Source organism: Ornithorhynchus anatinus, chromosome 19 (genome assembly GCF_004115215.2).
Source record: "Ornithorhynchus anatinus isolate Pmale09 chromosome 19, mOrnAna1.pri.v4, whole genome shotgun sequence".
In the NCBI taxonomy this organism is placed as follows: Eukaryota; Metazoa; Chordata; class Mammalia; order Monotremata; family Ornithorhynchidae; genus Ornithorhynchus; species Ornithorhynchus anatinus.
The window spans coordinates 21,394,863-21,417,377 of record NC_041746.1 but is presented as its reverse complement, the minus strand read 5'-3'; the positions used below and the strand labels follow the sequence as shown (position 1 = coordinate 21,417,377).

Here is a 22,515-nt window from a genome sequence, read left to right as displayed (position 1 = left end):
CGGCTCACAGCGTGGCATAATGGAGAGGGCACGGTCTTGGGAGGCAGAGGACGTGGGTTCTAATCCCGGCTGTGTGACCTTGGGCAGGTTTCTTCCCTTCTCTGTGCCTCGGTTACGTCCTCTGTAAAATGGTGATTGAGACTGTGAGCTCCTCGTGAGACAGGGACTGTACCCAACCCGATTTGCTTGTATTCTCTCCAGCGCTTAGTGCAGTGCCTGGCACAGAATAGGCGCTTAACAAATACTATTATTATTATTACGGGAAGTTGGGGCTACCCTTTTTTTTTAAAGTATTTGTTAAGCGCTGACTATGAGCCGGTCACTGTATTAAGCGCCGGGATCGATTGACACTAATCAAGTTGGACACAGTCCCTGTCCCGCCTGGGGATCGCAGCCTTAATCCCCATTTTACAACGTGGCCTAGTGGCAAGAGCCTGGGTTCGAATCCCGCCTCTGCCACTTAGCTGAGTAACTTTGGGCAGGTCATTTAACTTCTCTCTCAGTTCCCTCATCTGTAAAATGGGGATTAAGACTGTGAGCCCCACTTGGGACAAGCTGATTACCTCATATCTACCCAGCGCTTAGAACAGTGCTTGGCATGTAGTAAGCGCTTAACAGATACCAAAATTATTATTATTATCATTAATCCTGGCTCCGCCACTTGTCGGCCGCGTGACCAAGTCACTTCGCTTCTCTGTGCCTCAGTTCCCTCATCTCGAAAATGGAGATTAAGACTGTGAGCCCCAAGTGGGACAGGGACTGTGGCTACGGGATTTGCTTGCGTCCACCCCGGTGCTTAATACAGTATACACAATGAGCACTTAACAAATGCCTCAATTATTGTTAATATTACTATTGTGCACCAGGTACGGGAGTATGGTAGTTCAGTGACGTCAGCGGTGCGGTCTGAGGAGAGAGGAGAACAGAAAAAAGCAATCTGTTCTCCTCTCTCTCTCATTCACTCTTTCTCCCTTTCGTCCCGCCCCGACGCCCCACATCTTCCCCTCTTCTCTGTTCCCTATGTCAGCAGGTTAGGACAGCTGGCAAATGGCGGCCCCACCCAATCCGCCCTTCTCCTCGGCGCCCGGCTCCCGTCGGGGCTAAAACGCAGCCTTTCCTCCCAAATCGGGACCAGTGGAAGCCGACCCAGCGGCCCGTGTCCGGAGGAAGGACAGACGTGATCTCATCCTGTCAAGGAGGAGCCGGAGGGACGGTGGGGTGGCGGTTTGGTCAGCCCGGTGCATAGATGGGGGCACCAGGGGCCGGGCGAGGCAGAGGAAGTCAGTCGTCGTCTGTGAGCACGTACTGTGTGCAGAGCACTCTACCGAGCGCTTGGGACAGTACCATAGGACAGTAAATTGACACATTCCCTGCCCACAACGAGCTTGCGGTCGGGGCACTTTCAGGTCCGTCCATCAGGCCTCTCTGCCTCCCTCTTCTCGCCCCATTTTTCTTTCCCTCTCTCCTCCCCGGCCCCTCTCCTTTTTTTATTCTCGTCTCCGTCCTTACCATTCCATCTTAAATTAAGCCACATTAATCGTCTGGTCGATGATTGGCTGTTTGCACAGCAGGTGCTCAAAGCTGGTTTTTCGAGGGGTTTTTTTTGGATCTTTCTACGAAAAGATTGACGCCTGAGATAAAGACTCTGAAATTACATTTCTCGTTTTAAGGAATGCTTCTTCTCCGACCTCGGAAATAAACTCTGAAAGCTAGTATTCTAGACATCCCAAAAGTCTTTATTCCCAAAACGTGTTAATAAAGGGCAAGTACCATCTTGCTTAGGAATAAGTGGAAAGACATGCATAATTAACTTAATATGAAACTTGACCAGTTCTATTAATACCGAATGCCAATCGGTATTGCTTGTGAGAAGACGTGATCCACGCCCTCAAGGTGTTTACAATCTAGCAGGGGAATCAATCAGTAAATCATATTTAACGAGCCATTACCGTGTGCAGAACACTCTACTGAGCACTTGGGAGAATACAGTATACGAGAGTCGGTAGGCACATTCCCTGCCCACGACGAGCTTACGGTGTAGAGGGGGAGGCAGACATTAATATAAATAAATTACAAATACGTGCGGAAGTGGGGCGGGGCTGAGAGAGGCGAACGAAAGGTGAAAATCCAAGGGCCAGGGTGATGCGGGAGAGGGAGAAGAGGAAATGAAGTACGGCTTATTGTCTTTCGATAAGCCGCTGCAGAAGGAAAAGCAGAGAGCTAGGTTTTGCCTATTAGCATCTTGTCACAGGGCCAACTTCTGCAGGATTTAATTCTTTTGAAGCAGAAATTTCTATGGAGAACTGATAGGGCAAACTTTGACTTTCCTCCTGGGTGGTATGTGCTGAATTCAGTAGCCAGTGGAATAAACGATGGATTTTAAAAATGATTTCGACTCTGATGTTTTACGTAATTGTAAAAGACTCCTAAGGGGATTTTTTTCAGATATCTTACAGTGGCATATTTGTATGCCCTCCGTAAAAAGCTGTTGATTATAAAGGTGTTTGGTCTGCATCGCTTATGCATTGTAGAGAAACACGTTTAAATAACCCACATTTTTAAAGCACTAACTATTAAGACCACGGTGCTCTAGCAGTGGAGTTTTTTGGTTGTTTTAAGGGAGCAGGTTATGTTAAACCTTTAGATCACTCTGCCTGGTACAGCTGAAAACCAGATTACCGCAATGTATCAGATATCTAGTCCCTGATTTCTGTGTTTTGGTCCATGAGCCCATTGACTAGAATACGGCATACCGCTCCCACCTCTGCTTTAAGCATCAACCGCTGCATTCCTCGACGGCACGTCAATTTTCAGAATTCTACAGGCAGAGAAAGTTCAGTCAATCTAGTCAATCACAGTCCCGTAGCCCGATTATTCAAACCGAACACCTCCGGTCACTGAGCCCCTTTGGGACGGGCTGGTGTTTCCCCAGAGGAATTATTTATCATTTCCCTAACATCTAGCGCAAAATATGCAGTCTGTTTCCTCCCCTCCGCTCTCTTTTTCTCTCCATCACGAGCAGAGCAGCCTCTTCCCCGATTTCTGCAATGCCATAATTGAATATTTTTGTGGCCGCGGTTAGCCACCGAAGAAGTAATTATTTCTGTGTCTGCCTTGAGAGGGTTCTTTCACTTTCTGAGGAAGAAAAGAGATTTCTGGTCACAGGGTTGCGAATGCTTCTGGCTTTTCTTTGAAAGATGGCTCTGTTGTGAAGGCGAGGCACTGTGTTTGGAATTCTAATTCCTGCGTGTGGAGAGACCAGCCCGTTTCAAAGCAACCCAGTGACTGGAGGTGTTCAGTATGATTAATAGCGTACTGTACTACACTAAATTTGACCGGATTTTCTCTTGTTTGAAGAATTCTCCAAGTTGGTGTCCCACTGGAGACACTGGAGTCGACGCTTAATGCGGAGGTGGGAGCCGTGTGTTGAAAGTCAACTTAGACCGACATCCTGTTGCTTCAACAGCTGGGTAGGTTTAAGTCATTTTTCCTTGAATATTTTATTTATTGCCATGAGGACCGGTTAGCATGCGCGCATATCTCTATTTAGTATGCTTCAGTAGGAATGCCTAAAACCTCTGTATATTTGAAACACGCACCGCCTACGAGGCCCGGATATCACCTGAAATCAAACTAGTCTAAAACTCACAGGTGAGGAAGTGGGCTTCGTCTTCAGAGGAACTTCGTTGGAACTATCGGAAAGCTTTAAAACGCCTGCTGTGTGTCTTATTTTAGAAATTTCGAAATTAAATTGGTTCTAAAATTAGCCGGCTCATGATTACAACAATTTCCTTTTGTATTGGTGTGCGATATATGTTAACACTAAAAGCCGGTAACTGGGAGAATTGAGTAATGTAGCGAGGAAAAGTGTCATCCTTTAAAAGTGGCTCGGATTTCAATACAGGAGTTTAAATCTTTCGGTGGGGAGAGAAATCTGAAAATAAAAATGGAAAGAAGTATTCAAGTTATTACCGCTCTTTAGAACTAGGTACCCTGGGGTAATACTGTATCCAGAAATCAAGTGGTTTTCAAGATTTTGAAGAAAAATGATTTCATTCATTCGATTGTATTTACTGAACGCTTACTGTACGCAGAGCCCCAGTCAACCACAGGACGTTCTTAAAGGGTGTGCATGAATATTCTTTAATGATGATGGCAGAGTAGTCCATCAACTTGGTGTGAACCATCCATTTCCATTTGATTATGAATAAAACCAGAAATATTGGGGATTTTTTTTTCTTTGCAAAGCTAAAATTAGCAGTTCATAATTCAGGGATGCTTTCTAACACAAACTTTTAATGGCAGGGGACCCGTTTCTCTCTGTGGTCGAATTCCACAGGCTGTCTTTAAAAGCTTTCTGCTTTCCAAAACCTCATTTATCTACAATGATATAATGATACGGTACCTTGAGCTCCGATCTTTTCACCGTTGGTTGTACTTATCGTATTGTGAGCCAACTGCAAAAAATCCTCAAGTAAATGTGAAGCAGAAGCTAATTTAAATGTTTTAGACTACAGGTTGTAAACGGAAAACGCATGCAGCGATTTTAGCGATGCCTGCCATCTTCCGGATTGGACCTCTCTCTCCGCATCGGACTGACCACGGCTCTCCCCATTTTCAAATCCCTCTGTAAATCGCACCTCCTCCCCTAAGCTTTCCCAGATTTCTTTCCCAGCACCCTGAGCCGTTAGCATCCCCTTAAGTCAACTCTAGCACTCATGAATTTATTTAGACCTCCTTAATATCAGTATATATATACATATATGCTCAATTTAGTTAGATAATCATATAGGTTTCGGCAGTTTAGGGGTCACTGAGAGAATCCTTTGCTTTTCGTGGGCCTATTGGTTTTCAAAAGATGAGTTATTTTCAATCATGTAAAGCAGTGTTTTGCTTCCAGATTAATCACACCTTTGAGAAATAAGTAAATGATGTAATGCCTCCCTTTTTTATGTATCTAAGTTTTTGTTTGCTTAAAGGTTGGGCTGACTTTAAGATTCATTTAGACAGTGAATATTTTCCGTATTATTTGGACCGTTTAGGTAGACGTGTTTGGTCGCGATTCATCCGTGTTGAGTTTTTAATCATTTCTGAAGCCAGAAAAGCACATTATTCTAAGTCGAAGTGTTACGAAGGATATCGTGTGAATAAAAAGATACTGAATCTCTGGTTTAGCTAGAGGAGAGATATAAGACTACACCAGAACTGACTGGAAAAAATAAGGTTCATACTAGTTTCCATTAAGGTGACCGTGCATCTCAATTTGGCCAGGATGGTCAGACTTTTCAGGGTGCCCTCACAAAAAGGCCTAGTGTTGGACCTTTTCGGATTGCCCCTCACTTCTTTAAGTTGGGGAGGTGGGAAGGGATCTGACAGCCATGGTGTCAGTAGAATATCAATCTTATTCATTGAGCGCTTACTGTGTGCAGAGCACTGTATTAAGTGCTTGGGAGAGGACAATACAACGATAATATAACAGACGGAGCCCTGCCCACAGCGAGCTTGCAGTCTAGAGAGGAGACAGACATTAATATTAACAAATAAAGTGCCGAGGGGCTGAAGAAAGGAACGTCAAAGAAGGAAGAAAAGGGAAAGAGTGCTTAGGGAAGGCCTCTTGAAGATGTGCCTTGAATAAGGCTGTGAAGCGGAGGAGAGTCGGATATGAAGAGGGAGGGCGTCCCAGGCCAGAGGCAGGATGTGGGCAAGAGGTCAGCAGCGAGATAGATCAGATCGAGGTACAGTGAGTAAGTTGGCAAAAGAGGGGCAAAGTATGCAGGCCGGGTTATGGTAGGAGAACAGTGAGGTGAGGTAAGAGGGGGCAAGGGGACTGAGCGCTCTGGATCGACGTGGAGGTGGATGGACACGTGACTTGAACAGTTTTGTAACACAGTGATTCAGGCAGCAGAGTGAAGTGTGGACTGGAGTGGGGAGAGACGGGAGACCGGGAAGCCAGCCAGGAGCCTGATGCAGAAATCAAGCCGGGATGGGATAAATGCTTGGATTAACATGGTAACAATTTGGATGGAGAGGAAAGGGAAGATTCTAGCTATGTCGTGAAGATCAAACCGACAGGATTTAGTGATTGACTGTGGGGGTTGAATGAGAGAAGTCAAGGATAATGGCAAGATTATAGGTGTGTGAGACAGGAAGTATGGCGATGCCATCTGCAGTGATGGGAAAGTCAGGGGGTTTGGTTGGGAAGATGAGGAGTTCGGGTTTTGGACATGTTAAGAATATAATAATAATAATAATAATGTTGGTATATGTTAAGCACTTACTATGTGCAGAGCACTGTTCTAAGTGCTAGGGTAGATACAGGGTCATCAGGTTGTCCCCCGTGAGGCTCACAGTTAATCCCCATTTTACAGATGAGGTCACTGAGGCCCAGAGAAGTGAAGTGACTTGCCCACAGTCACCCAGCTGACAAGTGGCAGAGCTGGAATTCGAACCCATGACCTCTGACTCCCAAGCCCGGGCTCTTTCCACTGAGCCGAGAATGGATTGTAAACTCACTGAGGGCAGGGTTCATGTCTGCCAACTCTAACGTGCTCTCCGAAGCACACAGTACCATATAAATTGCTCGATGGAAGAAAGTCACCAGAAATGATGTTGACGATATTTGTTCAGCACTTACGATGTCCGAAGCCCTGTTCTAAGTGCAGGGGTAGAACAAGGTAATCAGGTTGTCCCACGTGAGGCTCGCAGTCTTAATCCCCACTTTACAGATGAGGAACCGAGGCCCAGAGAAGTGAAGTGACCCACCCACAGTCACACAGCTGCCAAGTGGCGGAGCCAAGATTCGAACCCACGATCCCGGACTCCCAAACCCGGGCTCTTTCCACTGAGCCACGCTGCTTCTGTAGCCACCACCGCTCCGGCCAACGGAGCCAAACTGTCCGTTCCATGCCATTGTTCGGGAGCTGCAGCCCACTTAGCAACGTGTATCGTGTGGCCGCACTAGAAAACTCAAATATTGTCCCGGAAAGGGCAGTTCTAGGTTGGGCCAGTCTCGCTTAAGGCTGCTCAGGTGAGGGGGTTGGGTAGCCAGACGGGGAGGACAGAGAAGGGTGAAAATGACAGCTCAGGAGGTCGGCCCGCTTCCCCTTTTTCCCCTCCTTCCCTCTCAGTTGACCGCGAAGGCGATCGAAGTCTTTCTCTGGTTGGTTTCCCCAGAAGCCCGAGTCGCGGTTTGCCTCAATCGTCAGTCACAGTGTGGATCGTGCCAGGCATGGAGAGTAACGAGATGCCCCGACATTGCCGCCGTCGATCCTTCTGCCTTTCTTTTTGAAGTCGGTGGGGCGGTCACGCCTGGCTGATCCAACTCCCGGAGACAGGGAGAGAAAGTCTGAAGTTTCTGGAAACAGAAGTCTTTCAATCCTTAATTCACAGAGGGTGGATCACAGGTCCGGTCGTATAAGCCGGAGCACAGCCGGGCGGAGGGGGAGGGAGCTACTTAAGGAGAAGACTCCATGAGCAACCGGGAAACTCACGCGTCTTTTGGGATCGGGGGGGTCAGAGGCCTGGTAGCCGAATCGGTTGGGTTTCAGCCATTCGGCAAACGGAAAGAAACAAGACGTCTGTGGACCAAAAGATCCACCAGAACCACTGAAGGAAAATGGAGGGCGGGGCGAAGGCAGGCTATCCTTTTGGGAACGAATAAGCTTTAGGGAGAAGCGCTTGGTACAGGATTTAATTTACGCTCATGCATAACTAAATCCTAATGCGATTATTAAAGCCTTAACTACCCTGTTTCCTCACATAATTGCATCCAACACGTAATCCTTCCCTCTCCCCAGTTTTTGAGAAGGAAATAAAAGATTACACTCGTGAGGAATGGTAACGGCACGTACTAGGGTCGGAAGAGGGGATGGTTCAGAACATATTTACCCCACGGGTACAGCGGTGGGGGTGAAAGAGGGAGGAAGAGGAGAAGGTCTGGGTTCATTGGCCGAGTGGCCATCGCATGCAACACTTGAGAAGATGCAAAAAGAAGGAAGAGTCGCAGTCTCAAATGCCGTCTAGTCTTTCTTTTCCTTCTCCCCTCCTCCTGCTTTTTAATCCTCTGGTTTCTCCTGCTCTTACTGTTGCTAGACTTAATTCTTTTATTACCCTGGGTAACAGCCCCTCCCCGGGTCATGATTTGCAAAGATGTTGGGCAGTTCTACTAATAGTAATAATTATAGCATTTGTTAAGTGCTCGTTCAGGTTGGACACAGTCCTTGTCCCACAAGGGGCTCACAGTCTAAGGAGAGGGAATAGGATTTGCTCCCCACTTTACAGATGAAGAACGTGAGACCCGGAAAACTGAAGTGACTTGCCCACAGCAGATCAGCGGCGGAGCTGGTGTTAGAGGCCAGGTCCTCTAATTCTCAAGCCCGTGCTCTTTCCACTAGGCCCCGCTCCTTCCAAAGAAAAGATGGTTCTGCTAGACTCTGTGCAGATAGTGGGTGGGATTCCCGTCTTTTGGAGAAAATTGCTACCGCAGGACAGAGCAGAAAGAGAGGAACTTCTCGAAGCCTCCGTCAACCAGCCCTCTGGAAGAAAGACTAGCCATCTGGGCCCCAGAGCCCTCCCATGCCATGCAATCCTAAAAATTCACAAGATAGTGGCCGCAATTTACAAGCTTTGGAGGCCCCTTGTATGAGCTCGTAAAAATCCTTTTGCCGCGAGGCCGGAAAAAGGTGAGGAGGGTAGGACTCCGGGTCACCTCGGGGAGTCGGTTGGTCAGTTGTACTGATTGAGCACTTAGAGTGTGCAGAACACTGTACTAAGCGTTTGGGAGAGGATGCTATAACAAACACAGTTCCTACCCACAATGAGCTTACAGTCTAGAGAGGGAGGCAGGCATTAAGATACATCAATAAAATGACAGATATGTACATAAATGGGGCTGGGAAGGGGAATGGATAAAGGGAGCAAGTCGGGGTGACGCGGAAGGGAGTGGGGGAAGAGGAAAGGAAGGCCGAGGCAGGGAAGACCTCTTCGATAAGGCTTTGAAGGTGGGAAGTGTAATTGTCTGTTGGATATGAAGAGGGAGGGCGTCCCAGGCCAGAGGCGGGACGTGGGCAAGAGATCGGTGGGCGAGATCGAGGTACAGTGAGAAGGTTGGCATTAGAGGAGCGAAGTGTGCAGGCTGGGTTGTAATAATAATGATAAGTATAACGTAATGGCATTTCTTAAACGCTTACTATGTGCTTGGCAAATTCTAGGCTCTGGCACTGTTCTAAGCGCTGAATGATACTGATGGTATTTGTTAAGCACTTACTCTGTGCCGAGCACTGTTCTAAGCGCCGGGGGAGATACAAGGTCATCAGGATACCCCACGTGGGCTCAAAGTCTTAATCCCCATTTTACAGATGAGGGAACTGAAGCCCAGGGAAGTTGTGCCCGACGTCACCCAGCTGCCAAGTGGCGGAGCCGGGATTAGAACCCACGACCTCCGACTCCCAAGCTCGGGCTCTTGCCACTAACCCAACGCTGCTTCTCACAGGAGAGTAATGAGGGGAGGTCTGTCCATTCCATTCCCAGCTTGGCCGGTGGCTAGCGAGCGGAAGGACATCCGCTACGAGTCAAAACTCACCCGTGCCGGGCAGCGGCGGCACGGGAGAGAGTCGAGGGCTCGAGTTGACCGCGCGGAAGGCGGCGGTGGTAAACCGCTTCTGGATTTTTCCCAGGAAAATTCTCTGGATCCACCACCGGAACGATCGCGGATGGAGAGCGGGGCATTCGGGGAGAGATGTATCCGTGGTGTCGCTATGGATCGGAAACGACTCGGCGGCATGACACAGGACAATAACTAACATTCTTTAAAGAGCTCTCAGAAATTTCCAAGATAAACGATATGAGTAATTTTTGTTTTAACGAACTTGCAAATTCAAGAACCTAACAACCAGTTGTTGGGTTTTTTCAATTTCAATTTGAGGGGCGCGGTCTTGCTCAGCGTCGATTAATAGTGAGACTGTCAGAGGGGAACGATCCTTTATTGCATTTGTTGTTTTCTTTTTTCACAGGCGAGGTGAGAAGCACATTGGCAGGATGCCGTTAGTGAAAAGAAACATAGATCCGAGGCACCTGTGCCACACTGCGATCCCTCGAGGTATTAAGAGCGAGCTGGAATGTGTGACCAACATTTCCTTGGCCAACATCATCCGACAACTGAGTAGCCTAAGTAAGTATCGGGTATTAAGCCCCTTAATTTTAAAGGAAGATAGGAGATTTAGAGCACTTATGCAGAAGCGCACGGGAGATGCCGTTGACGACCGTATTGGACGTCTGCAGAAAACTTGGAAAAGTGATGGTAATAGTGAACCAATCGAAACTCTCCCCATGCGATCCTGAGCGGGGCGCGTAAATGCTACAGAGATGGTATTGTGATGTTGTGCTCCGGATTCCTTTCATGGGCAAGAAATGATGGTTTTGCTGCAGAATAGTTCAGGTAGGTGACTTTCACGTCATCTTTCCAGGGGTTCTGGAATGGATTCCATTTTATAACGTAGATGTCTGTGGGGAAACGTGCCTTCCGGTACAGCCTTCCATCATACACTCGAGTTAAAACCTATTCAGCTTGATAGATACCTGCAGGTGGTGAGAGAACTATTCAGAAGGGACGAAGGTTAGCTAGAGAGACTTCTCTCCCCATTGCCGGCTGAGGACATAGAGGACCCCATTTTCTTCATTCACCCGTTGTCGCATAGGAGCCGATGCCATTTTTTCTTGGGAAACGATCCAGTAGCTTGCAGCCCCATCTGGTGTCTTTGTAGAGAAAGTGGCATTTCATTCATTTGGAGGGTTCTTTACAAACATATTTGCTTTCTTGGACCTCCATCTCCCGTCATCCAATTCCTTATCTGTCAGTTTCTAGGCTTATTCTCTTCAGGTACCGATATAGAGCATTATAAACGTCCGATTTGAAATACATTAAAGCCCCTATTCCCGGATGGGCAGACAACCCTCTGAATTCATGCAAGGCAATTTAATTCAGAGAGTCTCCCCCCACCGCCTCTTTCCTTTCATTCATTCAGTGGCATTTATTGAGGATTTTTCTCGGTGCAGAGCACTGCACTGAGCGCTTGGGAGAGTACAGTAGAACAGTCCTCTCGTGGTTTGAAAGCTCCCTTTTGCCACCTATTCAAATCCATCGCTAAATCCCGTCGGCCCCACCTTCACAACGTGGCTAAAATCCGCCCTTTCGCTGCCTCGTTAGATGCACTCATTCTCTCCCACCTGGATCGGCCTCCTCTCTGACCTCCCAACCTCCTTCCTCTCCCCACTCCAGTCTCTCCTCTCTCCCCTCATCATTTTTCTCCCAAACTGGCCCGTCTTTCCCCCACTCCTCAGAACACTCGAGTGGTTGCCCACCTACCGCCGCATCAAACAGAAACTCCTCACCATCTCCTCAGTCACCTTGCCCCTTCTTACTTCTTCACTTCGCTGCTCTCCTCCTACAACCCACCCCTCACACTTGGCTCCTCCAGCGCGGACCTTCTCACTGTGCCTCGATCTCCTCTGTCGCACCGCTGACCCCTCTCCCCCATCCCGCCTCTGGTCTGAAACGCCCTCCCTCCTCAAATGCTGCAGAAAGTTACTCTCCCCTCCTTCAAAGCCATATTGAAGGTAAATCTCCTCCAAGAGGCCTTTCCTGACTAAGCCCCCCTTTCCTCTTCTCCCTCTCCCTTCTGCCTAACCCTCCCTTTCTTCTTCCCCCCTCCTAACCCCAAACCACTTATGTACATATCTCTAATTTATTTATTTATGTTAACCTCTGTAAGCTCATTGTGGGCAGGGAGTGTGTCTGTTTATTGCTGTCTTGTCCTCTCCCACACAATAAGCACCAGTAAATTGGATCGAATGAATGAATGTCACCGTTAGCACCCTCAGCTTCTTTCCCTCCACCTTTCCGGCCTTGCTCCCGCCATTCGCTCTCCTCTTCTCTCACCGTCATCACCACTGCTATTGTAAAGATCACTGTGGCTAGAGCAGAGCTGGTCCAGATGAAGCGAAGATTTGGAGGGGCGGGGGCAGGATGAGAACATTCGAGAAGGCTTGGAGATGTGGCTTCCCATCACCGCTGGAATGATTTAACAAATCCTATGATTTTCGAGTTGTCAAAGGAATGATATTTGAAAATGTCGGCGGTATTGGGTTCTTCAAAACGTAGGCTCTGCCCTTGACACTCTTTGTGCAGCTCTTAAAGATAATAATAATAATGATGGCGTTTGTTAAGCGCTTTCTAGGTGCCAAGCACTGTTCTAAGCGCTGGGGGGGGATACACGTGGGGCTCATGGTCTTCATCCCAATTTTACAGATGAGGCACAGAGAAGATAAGTGACTTGCCCAAAGTCACACAGCTGTCAAGTGGCAGGGGCCAAGATTTGACTGTGCTCTTTCCACTGAGCCACCCTGCTTCTCTGGATCCAGTGGAACGTTTCAGTAGAGTGTGTCCTCCATTTTGATGTGCACTGTCTTGATCAAGAGTATTTCTTGAGCCCCTTTGTGCAGAATACGAGTTACTGTGGTGACAGCACTTCATCAACTCTAGTAGAAATCATAGTATTTATTAAACCCTTACTGCATGCAGAGCACTGTACTAAATGCTGGGAGAGAATACCCCTCAGGGACTTAGACTCGGTCCCTGGCCCTTCGGCAGCTCGAACCAAGAGTATAAGTGGGAAGAAAGGCCTGGAGACGGACACGTCAAGAATGAGGAAAATCCCCACGCAACACCGACAGAATAAAATCAAAATCAATAGGGTGCCGTGGTGAGAGGAGCAGAATTTCAGGTTCTTCTGGGGTCAGAATTCAAAACAGCTGCTCCAGCGGTCACCAGTCTTCTTGGGGAGAGGGAAATATCCCTTCCCACCGGGGTGTGGGATGGCAGAACAAGATGGAAGCAGCGGGGCTCAGTGGAAAGAGCCCGGGCTTGGGAGTCGGAGGTCGTGGGTTCTGATCCCGGCTCTGCCGCTTGTCCGCTGTGTGACTTTGAACAAGTCACTTTACTTCTCTGGGCCTCGGTGACCTCATCTGTCAAATGGGGATGAAGACTGTGAGCCTCACATGGGACAATCTGATGACCCTGTATCTCCCCCAGTGCTTAGAACAGTGCTCAGCACATAGTAAATGCTTAAATACCAACATTATCATTATTATTATTATTTTGTGGCCCGGAGGAGAGCCGGGGGAGCATGGTTGGCTGCCTGGTGGGGGTGGAGCTGATTGCCCACAGCAGCAGCTTTATTATTAATAATAATAATGGTAGGCATAACAATGACGGTATTTATTAAGCACTTCCTATGCATCAAGCACTCTTCCAGGATAGATTCAGGATCGTCAGGTTGGACACACTGTCTGTCCCACGTGGAGCTCCCAGTCTCAATCCCCATTTTACAGGTGAGGTAACGGAGGCCCAGGGATGTGACGTGACTCGCCCACGGTCTCCCAGCAGATGAGTGGTGGAGCGGGGATTAGAGCCCATGTCCTCTAACCCCCAGGCCCGTGCCCTAGCCACTAGGCCAAACTGCTTCTCTAGCCCACTGTGCCCGGAGCCCGTCGGCGACCGGATGAAAGGTGGCCGTTCCAGTGGATGCTTTCCTCGGCCACCGAGGTGGGGACCGAGAGCACTCAATTCTCACCTCGGTGGAAAGAGCCCGGGCTTGGGAGTCAGAGGTCATGGGTTCGAATTCTGGCTCCGCCACTCGTCAGCTGGGTGACTTTAGGCAAGTCACTTCACTTCTCTGGGCCTCAGTGACCTCATCTGTAAAATGGGGATGAAGACTGTGAGCCCCATAAGGGACCACCTGATCACCTTGTATCCCCCCAGCACTTAGAACAGTGCTTTGCACATAGTAAGCGCTTAACAAATACCTCATGCTTCTCCCGACTCTTCTACTGCCCCCCAGCTCACGCGCTTCCTTCCCCTCAGATCTGCCGACTCACTGCACCTGGTCGTCGTCTCCCACCGCCAGTCTCTTGCCGGTGCCCTCCCTTCTGCCTGGAACTTCCTTCCCCATCACATCCCCGTCTTCAAGATCCTCCTGAAATGCCCCCTCTGATGAATCTCTCATCTCCACAACCTAGTTCTCCCCAAATGCCACTTCAGCACCTCTCTATCACCCGGCACTAAAATGCATTCATTTAATAAAAGGTCAGCTTTAAAAAGGTTGGAATGACTTTACGAGATTTGCCTTGTCTATTGAAATCGACCCGTCGTTTCCTTCTTCAGGTAAATATGCCGAAGATATCTTCGGAGAGCTATTCAATGAAGCGCACAGCTTTTCCTTTAGGGTTAACTCTCTGCAAGAGCGGGTGGATCGTTTATCTGTCAGTGTTACGCAACTTGATCCCAAAGAAGAAGAGCGTAAGTTTATTTTACATTCTCTCATCCTTTCCCATGTGTTAAAATTGCAGGTTAAATGTAGATTTTGTGGGCAGAGCGTTTGTTTATGCTTGTGATATTTTCAGGGATTTCTGATCTACATTTTTGTACAATCAGCAATCTCTGATAACGAGAGACTACGTCAGACAAATTTCCCCTTTCCCTCACCTTCCCCCCTTTTCTCTCATTGATTTGTTTTCTTCATCCTTGGTGGTCGATAGCTGGTTTACAGTTATTGGCTGCCAAATTTAGAAAGGTTCAGATGATGACACATATTGAAATCCATACCCTTTTAAGATTTATTAATTTCATAACTGTCTTTAAATGCTTTTACCCTTCCCGAAGTGAATGTAGTGTTTGCGAAAGGTTTCGGATGAACGGCTCTGGAAGCTGAAAGCTTCAGAATTGGTTTTCTGTTAATCAGTGGCATTTATTGAGCACTTATTGTGCGTAGAGCACTCTGCTAAGCACGAGGGTTAGTAGAATACGAGAGTTGGCCGAGAACGTTCCCGGCCCGCACTGGGCTTGCGGTCTAAAGGGGGAGACAGCAGACATCAATGTAAATAAATAATCGATAAAATATAAATTAAAAATATTAGCAAAAGCGCCGTGGGGCTGGGGACGGGCGGGGTGGGGAATACAAGAAGCCCAAAGGTGACATTTCCGATTGCAGAAATGGGAGAAGGAGCCAGAGAAAAGAAGACTTGGTCAAGGAGGGCCTCTTGTGATCTTAATAAAGGCTCTGAAGTTGGGGAGAGTGGTGATGTGGAGTATATCGAGGATGAGGGGGTTCTCGGTCAGAGGGAGGATGTGAGAAAGTGGTCGGTGACGAGATAGATGAGATTGGGGCATGGCGAGCAGGGTGGCTCCGGGGGAGGAAGGTGTGCGGGCTGGCCTGCGGTGGGAGATTTAGGGAGGTAAAGGAGGAGGGGACAAGCCGATGGAGTACTTTAAAGCCGCCGCCGATAAGGAGTTTCTGTTTCAAACCCTAGGCGTGAAATTTAAAAGGCGATTTATGAGCTAAAATAACCCTAGAGCCTTTTGGTGGGGGGAAAAGCCCATCACATGGCTTGATGGAGAGCATTAAGTGCCACTGTCTCCAAAATGCAAGTTCTTTTTCTGCCAAAAGAGAGATGAACACGGATAACGGAAATTTTACCCCTCCCGCCCCGGAGAGTTGTTAAATGTGGATGAATTATAATCACTGCCATCAGGGAATACAGATTTCTGGCAAATAATTTTATTTTACGTAGATGCGAATTACCCGAGGAGGAGTTTTGAAGATGGGGAGGGTGGTGGACAGTTGGAGATGAAAGGGGAGGGAGTTCCCGGGCCCAAGGGAAGACGTGGGCAGAGGGTTGACGGGTTAGGCGGGCTTGTGGAACCGAGAGTAGGTTGGCGTTAAACGAGCAAGGTGTGTGGATTGGGTTGTACATGGAGGTCAGACAGGTGGGAGAAAGCTGACTGAGGGCCTTAAAGCCACCGGTCAGTGTTGGAGGTTTCTGAAGATTGACCAGTGGAGTGATATCTGTTAGGCGCTTACTATGTGTCACACCCCGTTCCAAGCCCTGGGGAAGGTACAAGTTCATCAGGTTGGACAGAGTCCCTGTCCCGCCTGGGGATCCCAGTGTAAGGAGGAAGAAGACCAGGTATCCCCCTTTCGCAGTTGCGGAAACTGAGGCACAGAGGAGTTAAGTGACTCCCGCAGGGTCGCGCAGCAAGCGGTGGGGAGAGCCGGGATTAGAACTCAGGTCATTCTGCCTCCCAGGCTCGTGCTCCCTCCAGGAACCCACGCTGCTTCTCGGGACCTCGGTGTACTATCCAGCTGTACACCATCTCCCCTCTCCCTTTCAATCAATCAGTGATATTTATTGAGCGCTTCCTATGTGCAGAGGACAGTACTAGGCGCTTGGGAGAGTACGATGCAACAGAATTGAATTTGGCAGGCGTTTCCTGACAGAACCCCTTAAATAGATTGTATCCCCCACCCCCATTTCCTTTGCTTTCTCTCTACCCACTCATTTCCTGACCCGTGGCAATCCGGTTTTTGCCCCATTTACTGCACTCCCGTCTCCTTAGCTAAATCCAGGGGGCTGTATTCGATCTTCATCCTCCTCGAACTCGTGGCTACCATCAAATGGCCTCTTGCTTCTCCTCAAAATGGTATCTGACCTTGGTTTTGCTGACCCTTGGCTTCCCCGGTTCTTCTCCCACCTCTCTGACCCTTCCTTCTCATTGACATTTGCTGACTTCCTCTGCCGTTCATCCCTCAACTGGGTTTCCCCACGGGTTTCTGTTCTGGATCCCCATCTTTTCTCACTAATTAATTAACTGCGGTATTTGTTCAGCGCTTACTATGTGCCAGGCACTGTTCTAAGCGCGGAGATAGAAGATAATCGGGTTGGACGGGCTCCCGGTCCCACATAGTCGTAATCCCCATTTTACAGATGAGGGAACTGAGGGACAGAAAAGAGAAAAGACCTGCCAAAGGTCCTACAGCAGACAAGTGGCGGAGCTGGGATTTGAACACAGGTCCTTCTGACTCCCAGGCCTGGGTTCTATCCTCTAGGCCACACCGCTTCACTGTATGTACATCCAGTCTCCAGAAGGACATTCAATAGTATTTACTGAGCGCTTACTATGTGCAGAGCACTGTACTAAGCGCTTGGAATGTACAGTTCGTCAACAGATAGAGACAATCCCTGCCCATTGACGGACATCTGCCCTCGTGACTTCAGCTGTTACGTCTAGATGGCTGCCAGTCGAGCATACGTCGCTAACCTCCTCCACCTCTCTCCTGCTCTACAGTTTTATTATTTCCTCCTGCCTCTGGACATCCCCACGTGGATCCTAGAGCAGCACCTGAAATTCAAAACTGAATGACCTTTCCTTCCTCAAAAACCCACCCCTCCATCTAACTTTCCCATCCCAATCGCCAGGACCGCTATTCACCGTATCCCAGAAACCCGTAATCTCCGTGCTGTCTTTTGACTCCCGCATCTCATTTGTCAGTCTAGCCTGCTCAGTCTTTCTCCGCATTATTTCCCAGATCCACGCTTATCTCTCCACCCAACCTCTTTAGACTACTCCTGGTTCAAGCCCTCATCATCTCCCAAACTCGACTATTTCATCGTCCTCCTCACTTGCCTTCCTGCTTCCTACCTCTCCTTGCTTCAGACTATTCTGTCTGCTACTATCCAGGCCTTTTCTATGCTTCTCTATGTCTTCCGTGCTTTCCTGAAATCCAGGAATTTTTCTCCAGTTAATTTCCACTACTTCACACCAATCAATTGTATTATTAGAGTGCTTTGTTTTTTTTCGGTGGCATTTGTAAGGTGCTTAATACGTCCCAGACGTTGTACTAAGTGCTGGGATAGATTCAAGCTAATCAGGTTGGACGTAGTCCATGTCCCACGTGGGATTCCCAGTCTTGTTTCAGTTGAGGGAACTGAGGCACAGAGAAGTTAAATAACTTGCCCAAGGTGACACAGCAGACAGGTGGCGGAGTCTGGATTAGAACCCAGGTCCTTCCGACTCCCAGGCCTTATTGTTTGCAGAGCACCGTCCTAAGCAATTGTGTGAGTATGACCGAGTTGGTAGATAGGTTCCCCGCCCACAACAAGCTAGCAGTCTAGATGAGGACAGACCTAGCTATCGCTCTTGATTCTCCTCTTTGTGACCCTTTTTATGTCGCTTGTCCTGGAGACATCCTGGGGGCGGGAGAAGGTGCGGGATTGTAGAGACGGAGCCGGCTCGAGGCTAGGGAGGTAGATTGGGAGGTCACCCGCACAGAAGAGCCAGCCCAGTTTTGTCAACGGATGAGTTCCCTGAAAGCTGGGAGAGTTGGGGACCCAAAAAGGAGCCCGGTGGGCTACTCACAGTGAGAAGTGGAAGGGGATCCAGAAAATGAACCAGGCGAATGGTCAAAGAGGTAGGAGGAGAACTGGGAGGGCATCAAGCCATCAAAAGCAAGCAGCGTGGCCTAGCGGATAGAGCACGGGCCTGGGGCAGAGGATCTGGGTTCTAATCCCGGGTCCACCACTTAATAAGTACCTGCTGTGTGACCTTGGGCAAATCTCTTAACTTCTCTGTCCCTCAGTTTCCTCATAAAGTGGGGATTAGCTATTTATTCTCTCTCCTCCTCAGGCTGTGAACCCCATGTGGGACGAGGACCGCGTCTGATTTAATTCTCTTTAATTTCTGTCCCGGTCCTTGGCACTCGTAAGCAAGCACTTCGCAAATCCCACAGTTACTACCTGATAAACTTACTAGAAGAAAGGAATGGTGAGAAGTGTCATCTCAGGGGTCAAGAAGAATTAGGACAGAGGCCGTGGTACTTGGCCATGAGGAGTCATTAGTTTTATTTTCGGGGGTGGGGGTTTATGGCATTTAAGCGCTTACTATGTACTAAGCGCCGAGTTACATAGAAGGTTAGACACCATCCACGTCCCACGGGAGGCTCACGGTCTTAATTCCCATTTTACAGCTGAGGCGACTGAGGCACAGAGAAGCCAAGTAAGTCGCCCGCGGTCACACAGCCGACAAGTGGCGGAGCTGGGATTCGAAGTCAGGGCCTCCTGACTCCCGGGCCCTCGCTCTTTCCGCTAGGCCGGGCCGCTTCTCGTCGTTGAGGCGGGGTCGTGGCTTTGGGGAATGTGGTCCCAGTGGAATGAAAGAGGGGAAAACCTGCCTGTAACGGGTCAAGAGAAGAGTGAAGTGGAGAGGAAGTGAAGTCACCATGCGTTTGCACACTCTAACGATTTTGGACAACAATCGGCCAAAAGTTCGAAGGGACTGTGGACTCAAAGGGACGGCATTTTTCTTCCAAGTGAGGTCCCCAGCGGGTTTGAAGGAAGAGACAGAGGAGCCAAGCATGAGTGGAGAGATCAGAAATAGCAGGGAGGGAAGGAAGGAGGGTGTGAGTTTTTAGAGATGGAGGCAGAGGCACAGGTAAAGGAGGTGTATCTGGAGAACGGGAAGGAGATCTCCCGAGAGGCAGCTGCCGAAGAGGAGCTGGGAGCGGAGCAGTAAGAAGACAGAGGAGAGACTTGGAAGTTCACCCCTGATGGTTTCTCTTTTAGCGAGGTATTTGGTGAGGTCACTGGGGGTTAGGGAGGAGGAGGAGAAAGCCCGGGGGGTACTCTAAAGGCTTCGGGAGGGAGTTGTGGGCTTGGAGTCTCTGAAATATAAGCCGTTTCCATTTCTCATTAGCTTCTACTGCCGGGAAGATGAATAGAAGGGCTGAGAAACCGGGAGGAAAATGTTTAGTTTGTCTCAGGGATTTTCTCTGAGCCAGCAGTAGAATGGATCTTTTGAAAGCTGCACATTTTTGAATCCAAAGTGGAACAATGGAATACTGATCATCCTTTCTCAGTCTCCTTTTCAGGCTCCTTTTCTGCCTCCCCTTCCCCTCGCTCCCCCCATCTGCGGGACTCGCTCAAGGCTCCATCCTGGGTCCCCTTCTCTCCTCTATCTACACTCCCCAAATCTACATCTCCAGCCCTGGTCTCTCTCTCCCTCTCCGTAGTCTCGCATTCCCTTGTGCCTTCAGGACGTCTCCACTTGTTGTCCCACCGACACTTCAAACTTAACGCGTCCAAAACAAAACTCCTAATCTTCCCACCCGAACACCTACCTGCCCCTGACTGTCCCGTCGCCGTAGACAACATCACCATCCTGCCCCAAGCCCGTGACCTGACGTTTTCCTCGACTCGTCTCTCTCGTTCCAGCCCCGCATCCGGCCTGTCGCCGGACCCTGTCGGTTCAGCCTGCGCACCGCCTTTTCCTCCCCAACCAAACTGCTAATCCCAGTGCTCGCCCTAGCCCGTCCTGATTACCGGGTAGCCTCCCATCTCTCCCATTCCAGTCCAGACTGCGCTCTCCTACCCCGAATCATTTTTCTAGCCAAGAGTTCATTCCGTGTCTCCTCGCTCCTCTAGAACCCTCAGCGATTGCCCGTCGGACAGAAACTCCGTATCGTTGGCTTTCAAGCCCTCAATCACTTTGTCCCCCTCCCACCTCACCTCCGCGACTTCTTACTATAACCCAGCTGGCGGGCTTCGCTCCTCTAATGACAGTGTATCTTGCTCTTGCCTATCTAGCCCACATCCTCTCGCCCACGTCCTGCCTCTGGCCCGGAGCACCCTCCCTCTTCCTATCTGACAGATGATCGCCCTCCCCACCTTCAAAGCCTTATTAAAATCACATCTCCTCCAAGAGGCCTTCAAGAAGCCCTCGTTTTCTCTTCTCCTATTCCCTGTTGCGTGCGATTGTCATCCTTTCTTCACCCCCTCCCTCGGCCCCACGGCACTTGGGCACGTCTATGCAATTTGTGTTAACGTCTGGATCCCTTTCTGGATTGCAAGCTCGTTGTGGGCAGGGTCTACCAACTCTTATATCGCACTCTCCCAAGTGCTGAGTACCGCGCTCTGCACACAGTAAGCGCTCGGTAAATACGACCGACCGATCAATCCGATGAATTCCCTGTAGCGTTTTTATTGTGCTGGACATACTCTTTTAAAAGCAGAAAAAAGAGATCATGTTGCTCTCTCCTCAGAGCTGTCTAAATGGAGTTTACAAAAATAGTGCATTCCCTAAAGAGTCAGGAAATGCTCACACAGAATGATTGGTTTTTGAAAGCAAAGAAAAAAATGAGGTAAGAGATTGGTGACATGGCCAGATCAGGGTCAAAGCTTCCCTTCCACCGGTGGCCCAGCATCCTCGACCCGCTGACCTCAGCCATCCCCATCGGTTTATCGAGAGCGCTTACTGTGTACGGAGCGATCAAGCCGTATTTATTGAGCGCTAGCACTGCCGAGCGCTGGTACTAAGCAGTTGGGAGATGGCAAATACTGCCTGCCTTTAATGTAAATTTCTTAGTGTTTTCACTCAAAGTGTTAAATTGTGGACAGGGAAGCTGGATACCAACTCTCTTGTATCGTACTCTCTCCAGTACTTAGTACAGCGCTCTGCACGCCATAAGCACTCAGTGATGATTGATGATGTGAGATGTGGGTAGGTGGAAATTTACAGGGCGTCTGCAACGAATAATCATTCCCACATTCATGCCTTTATTCTTCAGAAATGCTGATACGCAGTACAAGTAGCTCAAGCCATAAGCAAACAAATAAAATGTCGAAAATGTGTGGTATTTTGGAGGGAAAGAATTCGCAGTCCAAGAGCTCCCTGTGGCATTTTGTGAGGTTTCCTAAAGCAGCGATATTTTGGGGGACCACAAAGAAAGTCAAACCGAATATACCTTTCTGGTCTGAATCGGAATCACAGATCTGGCCATTTGGGATGACGTCCTTTCATTGAGCAAGGTCGCACGTGGAAAATTACGTGGACTATTCTCCTCTAATGGGTGCGTTTAAAAGAGTCCCACTGCGGCTGCCCTGGGCGTTTCAGTGTGCCAGATATCACTTAGATATTTAGATGACGCATCCCTACATCCTGCACGTCTACGAGCCGGGGCCTGCGGGAGCCGTAAAGGAAAGGGGGGAATAATAGCTGGAAAAGCAGGAAGCCAGAGGGGGTTGAAGCAGTTGGGGAGAAACACAGAAGTGGAAAGAGGTGGGAAAAGGCTCAGAGCCCAAAAGAATCAGTTTGGAAAGAAAGACCGGCTTCTTGGAAAGGAAGAAAAGAGAGTAGCCCAAGAGGCTGCTGGCTAGTGGGGTCCAATGGTGACTTGGGGCTAAACCCAGACAGGCTCCTGGGGCGTGAGGGGGTGATGGGGGTGGGTGGATGTCCCCTGTGGGATGGGGACTGTGTCCCACCTAATCAACTGGTGTCTACCCCAGCTTAACCCAGTGCTTGACCCATAGAGAATGTGTCTCCGGGTCTCCCTTGCTCATTTACACGGAGCAAGGGCTTAATAAATCCCACCGATGGATCGATGAGTGCTTAACAACTGCCATAATGATGATGGTAGTAAATAATGATCATATGAAGCGCTTGCTATGTGTCAAGCACTGTTTTCAGTACTGGGGTGGATTGTATTTTTTTTTTAATTTATAGTGATGTGCATCTCCCTCCCGCCCAGCCCCCGCAGCTCATAAGCCCCTTGTGGGCAGGGAATGTCTCTCTTCATTGCTGAACTGTACTTTCCAAACGTTTAGTACGGTGCTGTGCACACAGTGAGCGCT

At 49.0% G+C, this 22,515-nt stretch overlaps 1 protein-coding gene across 4 annotated transcripts in view; it reads left to right on the top strand.

Annotated features, from left to right (window-relative positions):
* WASF1 (WASP family member 1) overlaps positions 1-22,515 on the top strand; it is a 69,874-nt gene that overhangs the window by 33,783 nt on the left and 13,576 nt on the right. For 3 of the 4 annotated variants that reach the window (XM_039914822.1, XM_029047581.1, XM_029047579.1), the window contains exons 2-4: positions 3,358-3,470; positions 10,011-10,168; positions 14,219-14,353. In XM_039914822.1, coding sequence (XP_039770756.1) covers positions 10,036-10,168; positions 14,219-14,353 — 268 coding nt within the window. In that variant the 5' untranslated portion in view covers positions 3,358-3,470; positions 10,011-10,035. Of the gene's footprint in view, positions 1-1,055; positions 1,214-3,357; positions 3,471-10,010; positions 10,169-14,218; positions 14,354-22,515 lie in introns of those variants that run through there. The other variant, XM_029047580.2, reaches the window with a different exon arrangement.